The sequence below is a fragment of the Paramormyrops kingsleyae genome, chromosome 7, assembly GCF_048594095.1.
Source record: "Paramormyrops kingsleyae isolate MSU_618 chromosome 7, PKINGS_0.4, whole genome shotgun sequence".
Lineage (NCBI taxonomy): Eukaryota > Metazoa > Chordata > Actinopteri > Osteoglossiformes > Mormyridae > Paramormyrops > Paramormyrops kingsleyae.
The window spans coordinates 7,527,582-7,547,065 of record NC_132803.1 but is presented as its reverse complement, the minus strand read 5'-3'; the positions used below and the strand labels follow the sequence as shown (position 1 = coordinate 7,547,065).

The 19,484-nt window shown below is 43.7% G+C and overlaps 1 protein-coding gene across 1 annotated transcript; it reads left to right on the top strand.

Moving 5' to 3' along the window:
* The first annotated feature begins 6,478 nt into the window (after positions 1-6,478).
* Positions 6,479-15,250, top strand: LOC111843799 (E3 ubiquitin/ISG15 ligase TRIM25-like). The gene is made up of 6 exons (XM_023811676.2): positions 6,479-7,088; positions 9,619-9,718; positions 10,127-10,326; positions 11,910-12,069; positions 12,632-12,691; positions 13,508-15,250. Exons 1-6 carry the CDS (start codon positions 6,501-6,503, stop codon positions 14,038-14,040), a joined length of 1,641 nt encoding a protein of 546 aa, XP_023667444.1. The 5' UTR covers positions 6,479-6,500; the 3' UTR covers positions 14,041-15,250.
* Positions 15,251-19,484: the final 4,234 nt, after the last annotated feature.

Sequence of the window (19,484 nt, the reverse complement as noted above, 5' to 3'; positions counted from 1 at the left end):
CAGTCGGCTGTCTTCTGAGGCGGCACAGGCTGTCCAGGAACTGTGGCAGCACAGCAGCCAAGACCTGACTGTGGAGCAATGGGACGAGCTTAAAACCCTGCTGAGCTTGTTTCAGGACATCTTCACCACCAGGATCGAAGACTGTGGTGGGAGTCATTTAGCCGACCAACAGCCAGTGTGCAGCTCCAGCAATCCTAGTAGCCAAGAAGGATGGGTCGTGGTGTTTTTGCATCGATTGCCAACAACTGAACACGTTGATGAGGAAGGACTCCTGTCCACTGCCACGCATCGACAACGTGCGAGATTACATCAGCGGGTCAACATGGTTCGGTACCTTAGACCTCTAGATTGGCTATTAGCAGGTTGAACTGGCCCCGGAAGCCTGTCCCAAGACTGCGTTTACTATTAGTCAGGGGCTATGGCACTTCCAGGTGATGCAGTTCGGCCTGTGTAACGCCCTGGCCACCTTCGAGAGGCTGATGGAGCACATCCTGGCTCACATCCCCCAAACCCAATGTGTCACCTACCTCGATGATCTGCTGGTCCACGCTGCTGATTTCACTACGACAGTACAGAACCTAAAGATGGTGTTTGTGACAATCCATTAGGTAGGTTTGCGACTGGACCCCCAGAGGTGTTCCCTCTGGTGAAAGACACACTTCCTGTGCCACGTTACCAGGGGGGAGGGTGTGGCTACCAAACTGGAAAAAACAGGGGCTCCCTGAGACTGGCCATCTCCACCGACTGCGGCTTCGTACTACTAACGCTTTGTTAAGGACTTTGTGAGCATAACAAAAACCACTGTACCATCTAACACAGAAGAGAAGTGGTTTTGGTGGATGGATACGTGCACCATGACTTTCAACCAACTCCATCTGGTGTTTGCGGATGCTCCCATGCTAACATACCTGGACTCCTAACTTCCATCTATCCTCGGTACAAACTCTAGCATCGAGCGGCTAGGTGTGGTGCTGTCGAGGCTCAGTAACTGTCAAAGCTGTGAAAGGTGAACTATCTGTGGTAAAATGCATTCCAGAACCAGACAGCCTTAGATCATCTGTGCACTGAGAAGTGAGATGACTACACTATAGGTGAAGGGTGAGCTGCATCACCATCAGTCGCTTTTACATGTTTAACTGGTTGCAGTGTTTCCTGCATGTAGTGAAATGAATGATATTGATGTTGGCTACATTTGCCCCATTAATTATAAATGAAATATGTAACTACAGCTGAATAAATGTAGGTTACAAGGTTCCATCTGTGTTCAGGGAAGCTTTGAGCAGTTATTTTGTAATGCCTTTTTATACATTATAATAGAAGTTTATAGTTTTATAAACATTTATCACACATTATTATAAACATGAGAGCACAATGGAGGCACAGTTATGACGTAAACTTGTCACTTTGTAACTTGGTAAAAAATAGCTTCTGTTGTCCCCTCTTTTCTTTTTTGGGAGGCATCTGTAGGTAAATTCAGACAAAAACAATAAGGAACAAAATCATTACAGATTAGCTATAAAATTTGTTTACGGACAGGAAAATTCTGAATGTTTAAGTGAATGAACTTATCACTTGCTTAATGTGTGCATCACAAAACATTAACTGAAACAAAAACCGTACCAAACATAATCATCTGAAATTGCTTAATCAACAAAAAAAAATGATATTGGTATTACTGGAAAGATAGTAAATGTAGGTGGCACCCTTGTTTTTGTACGACAAATGTCAAGATACATTTTGTTGTTAATTTTGCTCTGAGAATGTTAATGTGAAAAAATTGGTAGGGATAATGCAGTACTCCGATAGTATTGGTAGGGATAATGCAGTACTCCGACAGTATTGGTAGGGATAATGCTGTACTCCGACAGTATTGGTAGAATGCAGTACTCTGACAATATTGGTAGGGATAATGCAGTACTCCGACAAGTATTGGTAGGGATAATACAGTACTGCAACAGTATTGGTAGGGATAATGCAGTACTCCAACAGTATTGGTAGAAATAATGCTGTACTCTGACTATGTAGAACAGAATTTGAATTGAATTGGAATTGAATTGGAATTTCAGGGAGATTTAAATTCTACTCGAGTCCCATTTCCTGATTTGGATTGTAATTGATGAATTCATTCTGAAATGGCCCCCTGGTTCATACCCAAATCCACACCCTTGAGGCAATTCAGAAACAGTGATTTTTTCACTTATCACCATCAACAGAAATAGTAAAAAATAGTTTTAATTGTTTGGATACATATAAGGAAAAATAAACTATTGGCAATTCTACATAGCATCTTTATTTTTAAACAAGCCATTCTTAATTGGAGATTAATCTGGGCTGAAACTATTGGTTAAAAAAGATACAAGCAAAATACACACTTTGCTAATAATTCTGTGCACAGTGTAAGTCTCGTAGGTTGATGAAGACAGAACTGCCTCTGAAAGGTACTATTACACATTATGGACACTGTCATTAGGACCTTGCCTATGAGGTCACACTGGGTAATGCTTGTTCATTTGCCAGCAGGGACGATGGCCGCGATGGTAGGACGCCTGCGTGCCCTGAGGGTGATGGTCCTCGTCTCACTTCTGAGTCAAGCAGCACAATTTGGTAAGATGCCCAGATTTTTATCAAAGAGGCTGGAAACTTTAATTTTTGACATTTTATTTTTGAGCTGTTTGTATCCAACAGACACGAAAAAACAAAATTCTGACATTAATATTTTGCATAAAATGAAAATGCACATGATTATAAAATTGTTCAAATTTGAAATGATTTGTTCTATTTCCTTAGGATTCGATGGGATAAAATGGGATGAGTTGAGACCTGATGTGGCTTCGCTGCACAGACTGATGGGACTGTCTGACCGAGTCCTACATCAAGCTCCTGCACATCTGAAATCCAGCAGAATGAAAAGAGATGAACCGACCACATCCACGGCATTCTTCAAGGACCTATGGAAATGTCAAAATGTTACTGAATGTGTCATTCAAAATGAGCAGGTACTAAAAGCACAGCGCCTTTATTAGTATTATATTCATTACACAAATATCCTGAGCATCCATTTATCTTTCCATTAGGGAAAATAGTCATGGAGCAGGTCAATTAAATTTATTTTTATATAGCACCTTTCACAAGTTCTCTATGCCGGCTTGTGTAGGGTGGCAGATTGAAGGCTGCACCCACAATGTTACAGTTTATAAGTCACATCCATGATGTCACCCTTCTATGGGACTGAACCAGGAAACTATTATGTGCAATATGTAGTACTGTAGCATTGAAAGCGGCAAATGACGAGGAGACTTGCTTGCTGGGAAGAGTCAAACTCGTTTATTGAGTCCTTAACTAACGAGCATTGGACCAAGTTTAACGGGGGAAAGCAGTGGGGGGGTGGGGGGGGGGGGGTTAGAAGTTGGACAGTAAGGCCCATAGTAGGTAATTTACACAATAACTAGAGACACGCGAGAAATGAACAGGGTTCACACAAGACACGTGTAAACACACACTTGACAGTCGGGAGTAAGTGTGAATGATGACACCTCAACATGTTTACGTACCCAGACAGGGGCAATTTTCAAATTTTACTGGAGCTGCCAGGATATGCAAACCCTGCCGGCACTACAGTGTATTTTATACAGGACCAGTAGTTAAAACAGTACAACTACATTAAATGTGATCTTTTGTGTGTACAGAAGACCCAAAAAGATACAGAAAATAAACTGACTGGTTATGAAGCAAAGCATGTCTCTAGTAACCTGTATCTGAATTTGGGTAACTAATCCTAATTAAAAGTGATGTTACATTTTACTTCCTGTTCTGTGACGTCCACTAACTGCATGAACAACTACAAAAACAATGCTTGTTAATAAACAGGCTAAGTTGATTTTCAAATCAAATGTTCAATTTGTAGCCTATACATGTATTTGATAGCCTATGATTGATTGATTAACAATAACAATATAAAGTTTAGTTACTTTAGACCAGCTGTGACCATCTGGGTCCATACATGTTGACTGTTCATGTGCAAGGAAATAGACGAGATGTTTGTACAGTAGGTGACAGCAGTGATTTTAACAGAACTGAGGTCAAGAAAGTAGAAGAATGTTAAGGGAGGGTCTGGCAAAAGGACAATCCACAGTGCAGCTCTCAGAACAAATGGGGACGTGGCAACAAACTGGACAAACTGGGCATTGTTCCTCAACCCAACGGGCAGACCTTCCTCTCCAGTACTCTGGAGTAGACTTTCCCAGGGAAGCTGAGGATTGTGACCCCCCCCTGAAACTGGAACACATCCTCCATTGCCCTGACTTAAAGATTTGGACCACCACCCCAGTCCGCCAATCCAAAGTCACTGTCCCCAACCTCTACACAGTGTAGCAAAAGTATGGTACCTGGTGCAGTGGAAAAGCACCTAGACTAGCTCCAGTGGCCGGCTTTATGTGAGGGTGCTCTAGCTTCAGCTTCAGTAGATTTACTCACAATGAAATGCTGACAGCAGCACACATATTCTCTCACATCTCTGTCCATGTTCAGCCAGAAGAACCACTGCTGTGCAAGGTCCAAGGTGCTGAATTGCCCTTGATGACCTGCATGGTCTTAGACTCCTTTCAGGACCTCAGTCAGGAGAGACTGAGATACTCCATACTAGATCCCATTCTTCACCACAAACTGTGGTGGGCAGCCAGAGAGACGCCTTCCGCAGATATAGGGCGGGTTGCGGGTGAGTTTCACCAATGTCATTCATTTATGATGTGCAGTTACATATGATTTTAAGTGGTCAGTCATTGGTTTCTTTGTTTTCTGTTAGTATGTAGCACAGCACCGCTTCAAGGCTCTACAAGGCACATGGAAGACATGCATCTAGACTCTCCTCTGTTTTGGCACCTATGTGGTGGACTAAACTTCCATAGATGTCCAAACAGCTGAGTCATTGGGTGCCTTCAAACAACGACTAAAAACCTACCTCTTTCGGAAATACTTGGATTAGCACTTCCAGGATTATACTCTAATTATTAAAAAAAATGTATTTCTTGCCAACAGAGTTTTTTAGAGTGATAGTATTCTTAAGTGGGTTCTGTTAAACCAGTATCAGAATTCACTCATGAGACTTTTAAGCACTTATTTAAGTCCTTCTGGATAAGGGCGTCTGCCAAATGCCATAAATGTAAATTTAAATGTAAACGTATTATTACTGGAGTAAGTCACAACACAAACACGAATACTCAACAGTAACTTGCTGGTCAAGCAAGAAACACTAAAATAAAAACTGAGATTAAGGTCAAAATATATTATAAGCAACTTTTACATGTATAGTTATACTAGTGGAAAATAAAAGTTTATCAAATATAGAATGTAAAACACTGGAAATATACAGTACAGCCCTGGAAAAAATTAAGAAACCACAGAAACATTTTCAGTTTCACTCATTTCTCAATTTATGGGTATGTGCCTTTGTAAAATTTACAATATTAAAATATTTAAAAATGTAAAATATATTTTAAAAAATGCAGATATTTACAAAATATAGAGTAGTCTCTACATTTTTTCCAGTGCTGTACATACTATAGTTAAACTCTACCAAAAGAGAAAGGCATGTACGTCAATTTCAGGTTTTCACAACTGGGGTCTGACTGGATGGATAAGACAAACAGAGCAGGCTAACCCACCAAAATAGGGCGTCCATTACCACCTCACAGCATGATGCTATCAATGAAATTATACATATTTGCCCTTCATATATGCTGGACTCCTCCCATTGTAGGGTTTAGGTCACAGCAATTACAGACACTTGTACAGTTCATTTCTTAGGCTGTTTTCTAGATTTTTAAATTCAATGATTTCAAATGTTTTCATTTGTGCTTTAAAAATAAGTGAACTTCTAACTGTCAAAGTGAAGACCCTGTACCTCGGAATCTCGTAAAAGCTTGGACACCATATTTCTATCTGTTCTTATCTGTTCTTACAGTGAGCTGTCATTTAGAGAAATTCCTGTTACTCAAGTGTTTAAAAATTAAATTTAGTGGGTTCAGTGATGTCAGCAACACTTTGAAAACTAAGGAGTAACACAGATATAGTGACATTTGCACTCCTGGTTGAAGGCCTTTTCAAAGCCTGCAGGTAGAACCATTATGCATGATTTGATTGTAATAAGAGAGCTAAGAACAAAGATTTAAGTAAAAAAAATAGCTTCACACAGCTCTTAAAGAACTTTTAAAGCTCTTTACTGTCTCATCTTTATTTCCTCTTGTTGTGAGCATGTTTAAGACGAAATAATTTCCCTCGGGATAAATAAAGTTTATCTTATCTTATCTTATCTTATCTTATCTTATCTAATCTTATCTTATCTTATCTTATCTTATCTTATCTTATCTTATCTTATCTTATCTTATCTTACCTTACCTTACCTTACCTTACTGCAGCCCAGGAAGCAGGAAGCTCCTCCCACTCTCACACATCGACGACTTTGAGAGAAAACGAAAGTGAATCCAATCAGTTATTGGGGTAAAATGGCTGAAGCCAGTGTCACACTAACTGAGAATCAGTTCAGCTGTTCAATCTGTCTGGATCTACTGAAGGATCCAGTGGCTATTCCCTGTGGACACAGTTACTGTATGAACTGCATTAAGAACTTCTGGGATAAAGAGGATCATGCTGGAGTTTACAGCTGCCCCCAGTGCAGACAGACCTTCACACCCAGGCCTGTTCTGGGCCGAAACACCATGCTGGCTGAAGTAGTCAAGAAACTGAAGACAGGACTACAGCCAACTACTCCTGCTGACCATGATGCTGGACCTGGAGATGTGGAGTGTGACGTCTGTACTGGGAGAAAACAGAAAGCTGTCAAGTCCTGCCTGGGGTGTCTGGCCTCTTACTGTGAAACTCACCTCCAGCCTCACTATGAGTCTCCAGCTTTTAAGAAGCACAAGCTGACTGATGCCACTGGACATCTGCAGGAAAAGGTCTGTTCCAACCATGACAAACCCCTGGAGGTCTACTGCCGTACCGACCAGCAGTGTATCTGCTATCTCTGTACGATGGATGAACACAGAGGCCATGATACAGTCTCAGCTTCTGCACGAGTGGCAGAAATACAGGTAGGAAGAGAACTTGTTATATAAATCAGTTTTGCAGAGAAAATTCATTACCAAAAATTGTCTCTTAATCAGTTAGACAGATATATATCAAAATTTTAGGTTACCTCTCGCGGTGACATTTGCCACATTGTCCCACACAAACTTGTCCCACATTTGGCCTGGTTGGAGGTGGTCACCCTAATTACAGGAAGACCACAAGTACAAAAATATCAGCCCAGTACAATTGTGTTGTAAAGAAAGGCTTCTCTGAACACACCTATTTTACCATTAAAGTGCTTCTTTGGGCAAAGTGGGTCCTACGCAGTACTAAATGGTGTTACTTCCTGATCTGTACAAACAGTCCGATTTCCACCTTGTATATACCGCGAATGCTCAACATTACATTTTGCAGCATATTGTACAACGGGCTGATTTGTACCACTTCTTTCATGATATTTTCATGATCCAACCCAATCTCATCAATATTTTTTTCACAACATTAACGGGCTGCTTGTGAGTGATCCCCATGCCCCAGAATGGGATATTCAGTCAGGTATTTAGATTTTGGATTCTTTGTGTTCTCTTTCTGTTTAACAAAGGTTCTGCATAGTAGTTGCACCTCTTTCTGAGTGCCTATTTATGGGTCTCATTAGGCACCCCCTACACGGCGAGGTGATCGTACATGTCCCTACCCGCTGCCGCCATTATACTGCAGTGGATTGTGCCAACAAGGCAAACAACTTGGGCGGCACGTTGGCGCAGTGGTTAGTGGTTAGTGGTTGGTTTTCTATCCTACTTGGCTTCTGATGAGCCACACCTGCTCCTGGTATTTACCTGAGAACAGGTGTGGCTCATCAGAAGCCAGGTATGATGGAAAACCTACTGGATAGTAGCTCTCCAGGACCGGAGTTGTAGACGCCTGAACTAGAGAAATATATGTTTTTTTTATCTCAATGATTAGGAGTGATGTAAATATGGCAGTAACAAATTTGCCAAATGTCATACATAAGTTCAGAGTGAACCGAATCTGTAAGTATACCACAATAATATGTCAGTGGAGAGCAGCAATTTCAGCTGATATTTACCATACTGACCCAAATATAAGATGGTGTTTTTTCCAAAGAAGTACATCTAAACACTGGGGTCATCTTATATTCGAGGACTAGAGTTTAAATGTCATTATACACATACAGCAGTAGATGGAGTAAATTATCTGCCTCCTGGCTGTACATGTCAAGCACGATTGACAGAATTGACGATGTTTAAACAATAAGACGTTGTACTGTATGAGCGGTTTACCACCATTTCGATGCTCTACCTGTCTTAAGTTTTTTTGTTTGTTCTGATCCCACTCGCTGTCCACAATTAGCTGACATGATTTGTGGCAGATGAACTTTTATTCTGTGAAGAACTGGATGTTCTGTTGATGAGAAATAGCTCAAGTGCAAATAGGTTACGCCCAAGAAATTAACTGGTCTATAGGATCAGAACAGTTGCCCTGATCAAAATCTTACATACAACTTTTTGATGTTGCAGTTGTCTAGGACAAGTTCAAAAAAGTACATTTAGTATATTTCGCAAATTAGCTAAAGATCTAAGGGGCAGAATTTGATGATCTTATTAGCAAAGATGAGTAACTACTTTCTATGACCCACAGTTCAGAAAATATGGGGCAAAATGTAAAACACAGCACTGTAGTGCCACCTTCAGGCTGACTGGAGTCTCTTTGCAGCCTGAATATTGGAGGGAAAGTTACACCATGGCACTAAATTTCTTGATTCTCATTCATATACATGTGTAATTACAGCCTGCTTAAATCTGATTGGCAGTTGTCAGCCATGTTTAATAAGTAGATTAACTTTTATTGAATGATTAGTTGGGACATATGGCCATGAATGCATATTCAAAATCTCATCTTTCTTTGTCGAATGATTTCTGAGTTATAAGCTATTTTGAGCTATAGGCCTCTACTGGGTGACTTTTTACGAAATTTGGGGAGTGGCTTCAGAATGTCATGCCAACTACATATAGCAAGTTTGGCGAGAACAGAATGTTCTGGTCATTAAGTGCAAAAAGACCACACCCAAGAAATTCTTTGGTCTGTAGCATTGGAACGATTTGACTGATCAAAATCCTATGGACAACGTTTTGTATTATTATTATTATCAATGATAATAATAATAATAAGTTAATAGTAAAGTTATTGGTAATTACTTATTATTACCAATAATAAGGTATGGATCAGGTAATGATAGATGGGGTGTACCTAATAAAGTGGCAACTAAGTGTATGTATTATATACAATAAGTTAAACTTCAGGTTGACTTTCAGAACTTTTTTACATCCCTCACTGGGAATATGAGTCAGTGGGTCTTTACCCAGTCTATGCTAACTACAGTCAATATATTTATGAATATCCATCCATCCATCCGTCCCCTAACCACTTAACCAGGTCAAGGAACACCTGGAGCCTGCCACAGGCAGCACTTGATTAAAGAATATTATTTCAGTTAAGGAAATAAACTTGTTTCATCAACTTTTTTTTACTTAGAAACAAATGGTGGAAACACAGAAAGGATTTGAGCAGAAAATTGGGTTGAGAAAGAAGGAACTGGAGGAGCTGAAAATGGCTGTGGACTCAATCCCAGTAAGTATGAACTTTGAGTGAAGATGACAGCCAGCTTCTAAGAGCAATTTCAGGCCTGAGGCTCTTCTCCCACAGTCCACAGATGGGGGGCTTAAGTCCAGGGACTTGAGTTTGGGGGGGGTTGGCATAGGGGCGAACAACCCTGGACTCTGCACTCAAGGGGAACCCCTGCTGATTTTGACTATTTTTTTAGGTACAAAATACACAGATGAAATGTCCACTCCAAGCCATTCATATAACAATTTTGGTTAAAATATTATAATCTATAATATTATATCTTAAATTCGGCTCAAACTACAGCCCTGTGTTGTTTATATGCATCCTGTTGGCTCACATCGATTTTGTACAACGAGGCTCTCTAGAGACTAAAAAGGGGACAATTTCAATTTACTATCCTCTGTGTCACCAACAGCGATCTTCACTGAGATGATAAGCTCCATTGAGAGAAGACGCTCTGAGGTGACAGAGCTGATCAGAGTTCAGGAGAAGGCTGCAGTGAGTCAGGCTCAAGAACACATGGAGAGACTGGAGGAGGAGATTGCTGAACTGAAGAGGAGACAGTTGGAGCTGGAGCAGCTTTCACACACAGTGGACCACATTCATTTCCTCCAGGTAACATAACAATGACTTTGACAGTATGAAAGCTAACATGGGGGGTGTTGTGTTGCTCAGCTGGTTAGGAATTGGTAGCTGTGCACAAAAGGTCATGGCTTCAGATCCTGTGGCTGGTATAGTAACCACATCACTGTTGGGCCTCTGGGCAAGACCATTAACCCCAACTGCTCCAGAGATACTGTCTGTCTCTGCTCCCAGACCACAAGCTTTTTTCCAGAGGTGAGCAACTCGAGCCACATGACTAGACTCAAGTCGTACTCGAGTCTTAGTTTTTATGACTTATTTTATGAGACATGCTTTCCAATTTCTGAAAAAGACTCAACTTAGACTTGGATATTGTTGACTTGAGACTTGACTAAGGCTGTTTCAAATGAGATTGCACACAGTTTGTGTGAGGAACTTGCAGACTTGGGTGTGACTGCTGACTCAAATGTGATGTGGGACATCGTCCATGATAAGACCCTGACAGTTGCCGAGGGCTGTGTTGGTGTTGCCAGTGTTCCCAGAAGGAGGGGTTTCATCTTGCAGGGCACGCTGGATATTATGGAGAGGAGTCAGAGTGACGACTTGGTGGCAACTCCAGTCTGTATCGGGAACGGAGGAGGATGGCTATGAGGGTTCTGAGGGCAGAAAAGGAGGCATTTGTTAGATGAATCTGTGAGCAGGTGACACACCATCTGTGGTCTAGTGGCCCATGTCCGGCGTACAGAGAAATCGAAGCATTATGCACATCTGAATCTGTTCCTCGGAGACTTGCAGTCAGGATAATGCTTGTATGGACTGGGTGTTGGGCAGGCTTGTGGGGTCCAAAAAGTTGGTGGGGCATCTGTTGGTGAAGAAAGATTTACTGATCTTGACTCTTCCTTTGAAGTCCGCAGACGGATTGGGAGAGCATTGAGGGTTATGAGGTCACTGGAAAGAGGTGCTACTGTGTCTCTTCAGAGAATCCTTGGGTACCACTGGTTTGACTTTGTGTTGAACAAGTAGTTGCTAGGGAAGTCCACATTACCTGCATTGTGAGGGAGCGTCAGTTACGGCACTATGGCCATGCGGCGCGTTTCCCTGAGGGTGATCCGGCTCGTGGGATCCTCATTGCTGAGGACCCAAGCAGCTGGACCAGGCCAAGGGGACGCCCACGTAACACCTGGCTGCGGCAGATGGATGACCATTTACAGAGGGTGGGACTGGACCGTATGTCTGCCTGGGGGGTCAGGTGGCCAGCTGGGATCCCAAGGACATTTGCCATGTGGTGGATGCGGCAATGCAGTGCATCAACACAGGCTTCCCAACCTGACCTGATCTGAGACTTGACTTAGACTTCATATAAATGACTTGTGTATGTGTGATTTAGTCCTATGTCTGCTTTTCTCACTGGTAAATTGTATTGGACAGTAGCATCTGCTAAATAAATAAATGTTAAATGCAATGTAAATGAAAACCAGAGTATTCAAGTGGATTTAAATTTTCATTTGTACTTATTCAACTTGAATGTCATTTGCCAGAAAGTAATGATAAATATAAATTAATTGCACTACACTTTTGTTTCGAAGTACCTGTCTAATTAGACTTTGTGTCTGTAGAGGTTTCAGTGTCTTCTTGGCCCTTCTGACGGTGCATTTGGACCCAGAATCTCCATCAATCCACAATGCTCTTATGAGAATGTGAAGAATGTAGTTTCTGGGCTGAAGGAGGAACTGGAGAATGTTTGCGAGAAGAAAACGGCAGAAATCCATCAGACAGGTTAATTCATACATTTTCCATTTCTGTTCATGTTTATATAGACCAGGGGTCACCAACTCCAGTCCTGGAGGGCTACTATCCAGTAAGTTTTCTATCCTACCTGGCTTCTGATGAGCCACACCTGCTCCTGGTATTTACCTGAGAACTAGTGTGGCTCATCAGAAGCCAGGTAGGATAGAAAACTTACTGGATAGTAGCTCTCCAGGACCGGAGTTGGTGACCCCTGATGTAGCCTAATGCCTCCTGGATGGCTCCCTGGGGAGGTGTTTCGCGCATGTCCAACTGGGAGGAGGCCCCGGGGCAGACCCAGGACATGCTGGGGAGATTATATCTCTTGGCTGGTCTGGAAATGCCTTGGTTTCCCCCGGTGAAGCTGAAAGAGGTGGCTTGTAAGAGGGAGGTCTGGGCATCCCTGCTTAGATTACTGTGCCCATAACCCAACCCCGTTTAAGCGCCAGATAATGGATGGATGGATAGTGCTGTTGTCTCCACAGTGAGTGAAGTCCATCTCCCACAAGTAAATTTCTTTAACTCAAATCTCCATTTTTCTGTGTTCTTCTAGTTGCTAGTTACGTCGTCCTGCAGGAAATAGTGCCCTCGACCAGAGCAGAATTCTTAGAATGTGAGTGTCTTCACACACACACACACACACACACACTTTTATGGGGAAATGATGACGACATGATGACCTTAACCCCTACCCAGCCCTAACCTTAATCATAAGCAACTAAATAAAATATGAGACTTTTAGCATTTTTACGTCAAAAAAACATTCTGGGGGACATTTGGCAAAATGACAGAATAGCTGCTTAATGTCTGTTGTTTTTTGGACAATTTGTAAAGAAATACATGTAGACATGATATGAGGTGTTGAACTGATTGTCAGGTACGCAAAGACGGCATTGTCACACAAATGATGTTACGAATTTATGATTTTTGTTGCGCATGCATATCTGCATATGTTATGTGCGTACCTGTATATATTGTATAGTGTATACTAGTGTCTTTCAAATCTAAACACAGTTTAAGTTTCTTCTGCTTCCAAATTCAGTCGGAGCAAAGAGAGCAGTGTCATATGTACAAATTACAGCATTGTTATTTTTCAATACAGTTACAGTATTTAGAAATCTAGGTGGTAAGATTCACCAAAAGCATGGGGTTTATGCTTCATTAGAACATTTATATTGTTATAGCAATATACAGTAGGAACTAAAAAAATGTCGTTACAATATCAAAATAGCAGGTTATCACATTTTGCAGACATTTGTTTCCCACAATGTAATGTATACATGCTCTGACAGACTTAAACATGAAAAATATTTATAGAAGATTAAAATAATACAGAAGTATTAAAACATACCAATAACGTTTACACTCTTGTTTAATGTAAGAAGCGAATAAGATGCAAACTTCACTATAATATGTCCCCCATCCCCAGATTCCTGTCGGCTCACTCTGGACCCCAACACGGCGAACAGAAACCTCCGTCTGTCTGAGTTCAACAGAGTGGTGACATGGGAGGGATGCATGCAGCCATATGCTGATCACCCAGAGAGGTTTAACTCAAATGGCCAAGTGCTGTGTACAGAGGGTCTGACTGGGTGCTGCTATTGGGAGGTTGAGTGGAGTGGGCAGCAGTTCGGTATAGCCCTCGCATACAAAGGGATCGGCAGGCAAGAAGGCAGTAATGACAGCATGTATGGACAAAATGACAAGTCCTGGTGTTTCAAATACAATCCGGGTGGTTATTACTCATATAATTACTCATTCTGCCACAATAATGAGACAATACAGCTATATGGATGCTTATCCTCCAAGATAGGGGTGTACCTGGATGCCAGGGCAGGGATTCTGTCCTTCTACAACGCCTCTGACAACAACATGACCCTCCTGCATAGGGTCCAGACCACGTTCACTGAGCCCCTTTATCCTGGGATCTATCTATATGGCGGTACAGCCAAGCTGTGCTGACTGGGTTAACAGGCTGTTCAGTGCAGTCAATGCAGCCAGGGGGAAATTTTATGGGCCTCATTTTATCCCAGCAAATCAGTAAACTGTGCCATCTGGAATTATAAAGACAAAAGCGGGCAGTGCCGAGGATCGGTGCACAGTTCAAACCAAGGTCTGTACTGCAACACACTTTCAGTACTGACAGCAAGTTAAACAGTGGTGCAGTGGTTAGCACTGCTGCCTCACACCACTGGGACCAGGGTTTGATTTTCCACCAGGGTCCTGCGTGTGGAGTTTGCATGTTCTCCCTGTGTCACTGTGGGGTTTCCACCGGGTGCTCTGGTTTCTCTCCACAGTCTACAAACATACTAAGGTTAATTAGAGTTACCAAATTGCCCATAGGTGTGACTGGTGTGTGACTGTGCCCTGTGATGGGTTGGTGCCCTGTGATGGGTTGGCATCCCATCCTGGGTTGTTCCCTGCCTTGTGCCTACGGGCTCCAGACCCCCCTGCAACCCTGAATAGGATAAGTGGTAACAGAAAAAGGATGGATTGTTTCTTTTGTAAAATGAAAATTATTTTACAAAAGATTTTTTTGCATACTGATTTATAGTAAAGACCGGGAAATGAGAATTCAGTGATGATCATGCTTTTCCCAATTAAGATACCTGTATGGGTGTATTGAGACAAACTTTCAGGTGCCCCCCCCCCCCTCGCAGATGGCCACGTCGTCCATGTAGCATAGAATTAAAGAAATATCTTCACTGTCCTCCTGTTACTGTAATGATTTTGGAAGTTGTGATTGTCTGACTCCAATACTCACAGTTTGGAGCATCTCCAACTGCACCTAGCAGACATGCATGCCAGGTGATTCAGGTATGGATTGATTCTAATCATGTATGGACTAATCATCCTGAGATTCAAATACGTCGTCCATGATTCACCCATAATATTATTGTGCCTTGGTCGAATTGCGCAAACATATTTTTCATCGATCACTTATATAACTTGTTTCTCAGAAATAACTTGTTTCTCATAGAAAGCTAGAACACCTATCTTGTCTTTCTCTAGGGGAAGGGACGCTTATCTCGTCCTGAGACACTTATCTTTGTTTTGGGGAAGAAAGAGCATCACTCAAGGATGCTAGCCTTGTTTTTCTAGAAATTAAAAGAAAACTGTTGCTTAGGTTTGCTGCTGCAGGCCGTTTCACTCCAGAGGATTGGAGAGCTGAGAGCGCATTGCCGTGGGGGGGGGGGGGGGGGGGGGGGGGATGGGGGGTGAGCCTGAGCCTTAATGTAGTATAAAGGAAGGGGGAGATCTCAGTGCTGACTGGAGCTCAGCCGTGGGATAGAGCGCGCATCGCCCGGCACTTTCTCGGGACTCACGTGTTGATCTCCTGCCAGGACTGAAAGGGCTCCCCAGTTTAAGAGTGAAGGTGGGTGATGACTGCACGTCCGTGTGTGAAGGTGGGTGATGACTGCACGTCAGTGTGTGAAGGTGGGTGATGACGGCACGTCCGTGTGTGAAGGTGGGTGATGATGGCACGTCCGTGTGTGAAGGTGGGTGATGACTGCACGTCAGTGTGTGAAGGTGGGTGATGACGGCACGTCCGTGTGTGAAGGTGGGTGATGACGGCACGTCCGTGTGTGAAGGTGGGTGATGACTGCACGTCCGTGTGTGAAGGTGGGTGATGACTGCACGTCCGTGTGTGAAGGTGGGTGATGACTGCACGTCCGTGTGTGAAGGTGGGTGATGACTGCACGTCCGTGTGTGAAGGTGGGTGATGACTGCACGTCCGTGTGTGAAGGTGGGTGATGACTGCACGTCCGTGTGTGAAGGTGGGTGATGACTGCACGTCCGTGTGTGAAGGTGGGTGATGACGGCACGTCCGTGTGTGAAGGTGGGTGATGACTGCACGTCCGTGTGTGAAGGTGGGTGATGACGGCACGTCCGTGTGTGAAGGTGGGTGATGACTGCACGTCCGTGTGTGAAGGTGGGTGATGACTGCACGTCCGTGTGTGAAGGTGGGTGATGACGGCACGTCCGTGTGTGAAGGTGGGTGATGACTGCACGTCCGTGTGTGAAGGTGGGTGATGACTGCACGTCCGAGTGTGAAGGTGGGTGATGATGGCATGTTCATGTGCGAATAGCTTTGCAACTGCTGATGCATTTTAATCATTAGGGGGACTACTTACAATGCTTATGATATTTCCTAATTTTGTATCGCTTTGAACTACTTATCAATGTTTATGGCATTTCATAATTTTGCCTTATTATATTCCATAATTTTGTAATCATTATTGGGGAATTACTTATTATTTCTTATTATATTTCATAACTTTGTATCACTTTTAATTAAATATTTTTGAGCAGACCTAAGCGTGTCTGTTTGTTCCATCGAGAGCCTTATATCCCCCTCTCGTACTGAAACAATGGGTAATTACAGATGAATGTGTTAACGGGAATAATTCTGGACTTTTAAATCATTGATGTATTTTACTCAGCTAGAATGAGAAAAACCAAGCAAATAATAACCTGTAACCTTTTACCAGTGTGTGTGTTTGTTTTTACGTTTACTATTATTCTTCATTTTGTAATTGTATATATATATATATATATATATATATATATATATATATATATATATATATATATATATATATATATATAATTGTGCCCTTCCTGGGATAAAAGTGGTTATGAAATATGGATTGTATTCATGAAATATGCAGATTGTATTCATGTGTGTATATTTTGAGATTATTAAAAATTAAAATGACGTGGGTGATGTGAATGTGAACTCTTTTACTGTTTAATTTCATCTTGTACGTTTCATTAAATTAATTCAAAAACCAGTGCAATGTCAATTTTTCACTTACTCAGATCAACTCAGTCACTGGATGTCCTTGTCAGGGTTAAACCATCAGCAGAGGTTCATAAGCTGCTGAATGACAACGTGGCGCTCAGAGCAGAACCAACCTGTCCTGAGGCATCAAGTTGGCAAAGCGTAAAATTAATAACCACTACTCCTGTTGGAGAGTTACGCAGGGCATCCAAGCCATCCAGACTACAGGACCCCGCCGCACGTGTGTGACACCCACCAGATGCACTCAACACCTTCTACGCCAGATTTGAGGCCCGGAACACCGAGCCAGTACAGAAGACCATCCTCCCGCCCGACAACCAGGTGCTGTCCCTGTCTGCAGCCAGCATGAAAAGACTCTCACCAGGGTCAACCCACGCAAAGCTGCTAAACTTGACAACAAACCTGGTCGAGTGCTCAGAGCCTGTGCTGACCAGCTGACTGACTGAGATCTTCAACACCTCCCTGAGCCAGGCTGTTGTCACAAAGTGCTTCAAGGCTGCCAGGGAATATAAAAAAAGATCAGATGTCTGTCTGATGTCCTACAAGTTCCTGCTCATGGGGCACACTATTCTATTAGAATGAGCAGTTGTAGCCAGTCATGTTGCCTGCGCATTGAGAACGTTGTAGAATATGTTATTCCTTAAGATACGTCCACCCAGCCTACTAGGATGGACGCCATCTTTAAAATAAAAGGAGGGACGATTCCAAAACAAATTAAAATTGTCAATAAAAACAGCATTATAAGCAGCACAGGCAGAGTTGAGCCATGTATTAAGATTCAGGAAGCGGCTAAAATGGCCGTCGCCCCGGCCAAGCAGTGGAATAGGCCCAGAAATAAAAATGCGCTTACCACAGTCTTGTATAACATATATTGTATTGTCACGGCCTCTCTGATGTGCCCCCCCCTCCTAAAAGTCTTTTTAGATAGTTTTATTTTATTTTTTAGGTATATGTATATTCAGAGATGTATGTACAGATATTATTTATTTCCCCCCCTCCCCGGCCCCCAATTATCCTCATTGTCGATCTCTGAGTGTGCTGTTGTCCTGTTGTGTTGTACGTCGCACCTTTGGTCTTGGAGGGTGTTATTTCGTCTCACTGTGTGCTTTCATTTATATGGTGGAGATGACAATAAAGCTCTACTACTACTACGTCTACCACTTCTACTACCACTACTACTACTACTACTACTACCACTACTACTACTACCATCACCAGGGGATTTTATCATTCAGAAAATCTAAGTGGCCGGACACCCCAATGAGCTTTCTGTGAGTCTTACATGGGAAGTGAATTGTCTTCATACCAGGCTAACTGTGCGTTCCTTTAATGTTCTCAATTGCAAATTCCTGCTCAGATACCCATTTTTAAAAACACATTTTTTCACCTTCAACCCTGGGGATGCCTAGGACCCAAGTGCTCATGGATTTGCTGAGGCCAGCCCCCTGAGTTTGCCTACCACCTAGCCTGGTACCGTGGTACTGAAGGCTGAGCTGAAGACGATGGATAACATCCTGGCAGAAGGTGTTTCTCTTGTTGTTGTCCAGGTGCTCAAGGCTGGTTTGAAAGGCGAGTCTTCAAACTGAAATCACTCCTCCTCTAATTCCCCTACGTGTCATATCCCGCTCCGTACGATCCCGATGTGTGCCACGCCCCCCTCATTACCTCGTGTTCAGCCCTGATGGTTCTCACCTGTTGCCTGTTCCATTTATCAAGTTTTGTGTATATCAGTCCGCGTCTCCCCATGTCTGCGAGATCGGGCATTGTATTGTCATGTACTGTGCTTCGTCTGTCCGTCAGCCTCAGAATAAACCCCGTTTGCCCGTCAGTCCTGGCTTGTTCTCGTTTGCTTCCCGGCTCGCCGGTCCCCGAACGTGACAGAATGCCGGATCTCCGTAGCAACACGACGCGGGAGACCGAGCACCACCGGCTCGGTCTCCTGCAAGACTTCGTGTATTGGCGCTCCCAACCGCAAGTACTGGAGGATCCTGTAGCCCTGGAGCTGGCCACCCGGGGCGCGGACCTCCTCACAGAAGAGCGCCCGCCTGGACAGCAGTACCCGCTCGAGCGGGCACGCAAACTCATGCGCCGTCTGAGTGAGCGGCTCACGCGGCGGAGAGACGAACGCGTCGCCCGGAGCCTGGACGACGTGTTCGCGGTGGCTCCGCTTTCTGCTACAAGCGGCAAGAAGCGGCGGAAATACAGAGACAGAGTGCAGCAGGAGGAGGCTCCGTCTCTCTTCCTGGGGGCTTGCACTCTGCTCCCCGCCTGGGAGTTAGCCAGGGAGCATGAGGGCTCACAGCTGCCCTGGGATGACTTCGCCGCTACCCGCCTGCTCGGCGTCCCGGGTGAGCTGCCGCCACCGCGGGAGGCGTATCCGTACCGGCCGGAACGCCTGCACGGCAAAGGGATCAGCCCGGTGAGAGACGCCATTCCCCGGGTCTCTAGAGCCGGTCTGCCCGCGGCTGCGCTGCCGGCTGCAGCTGCCGCCGCTCTGCCCGCGGCACCGCCTGTCCTGCCTGTCCTGCCTGACCCGCCTGTCTCGCCTGTCCTGCCGGACCCGCCTGTCCCATCTGACCCGCCTGTCCTGCCTGCGTTG

Coding starts and splice junctions, on each gene's coding strand:
- LOC111843799 (XM_023811676.2), top strand. CDS start 6,501: ATGGCTGAAGCCAGTGTCACACTAACTGAGAATCAGTTCAGCTGTTCA. Junction 7,089..9,618: donor CACGAGTGGCAGAAATACAG/GTAGGAAGAGAA, acceptor TTTTTTACTTAG/AAACAAATGGTGGAAACACA. Junction 10,327..11,909: donor ACCACATTCATTTCCTCCAG/GTAACATAACAA, acceptor TTGTGTCTGTAG/AGGTTTCAGTGTCTTCTTGG.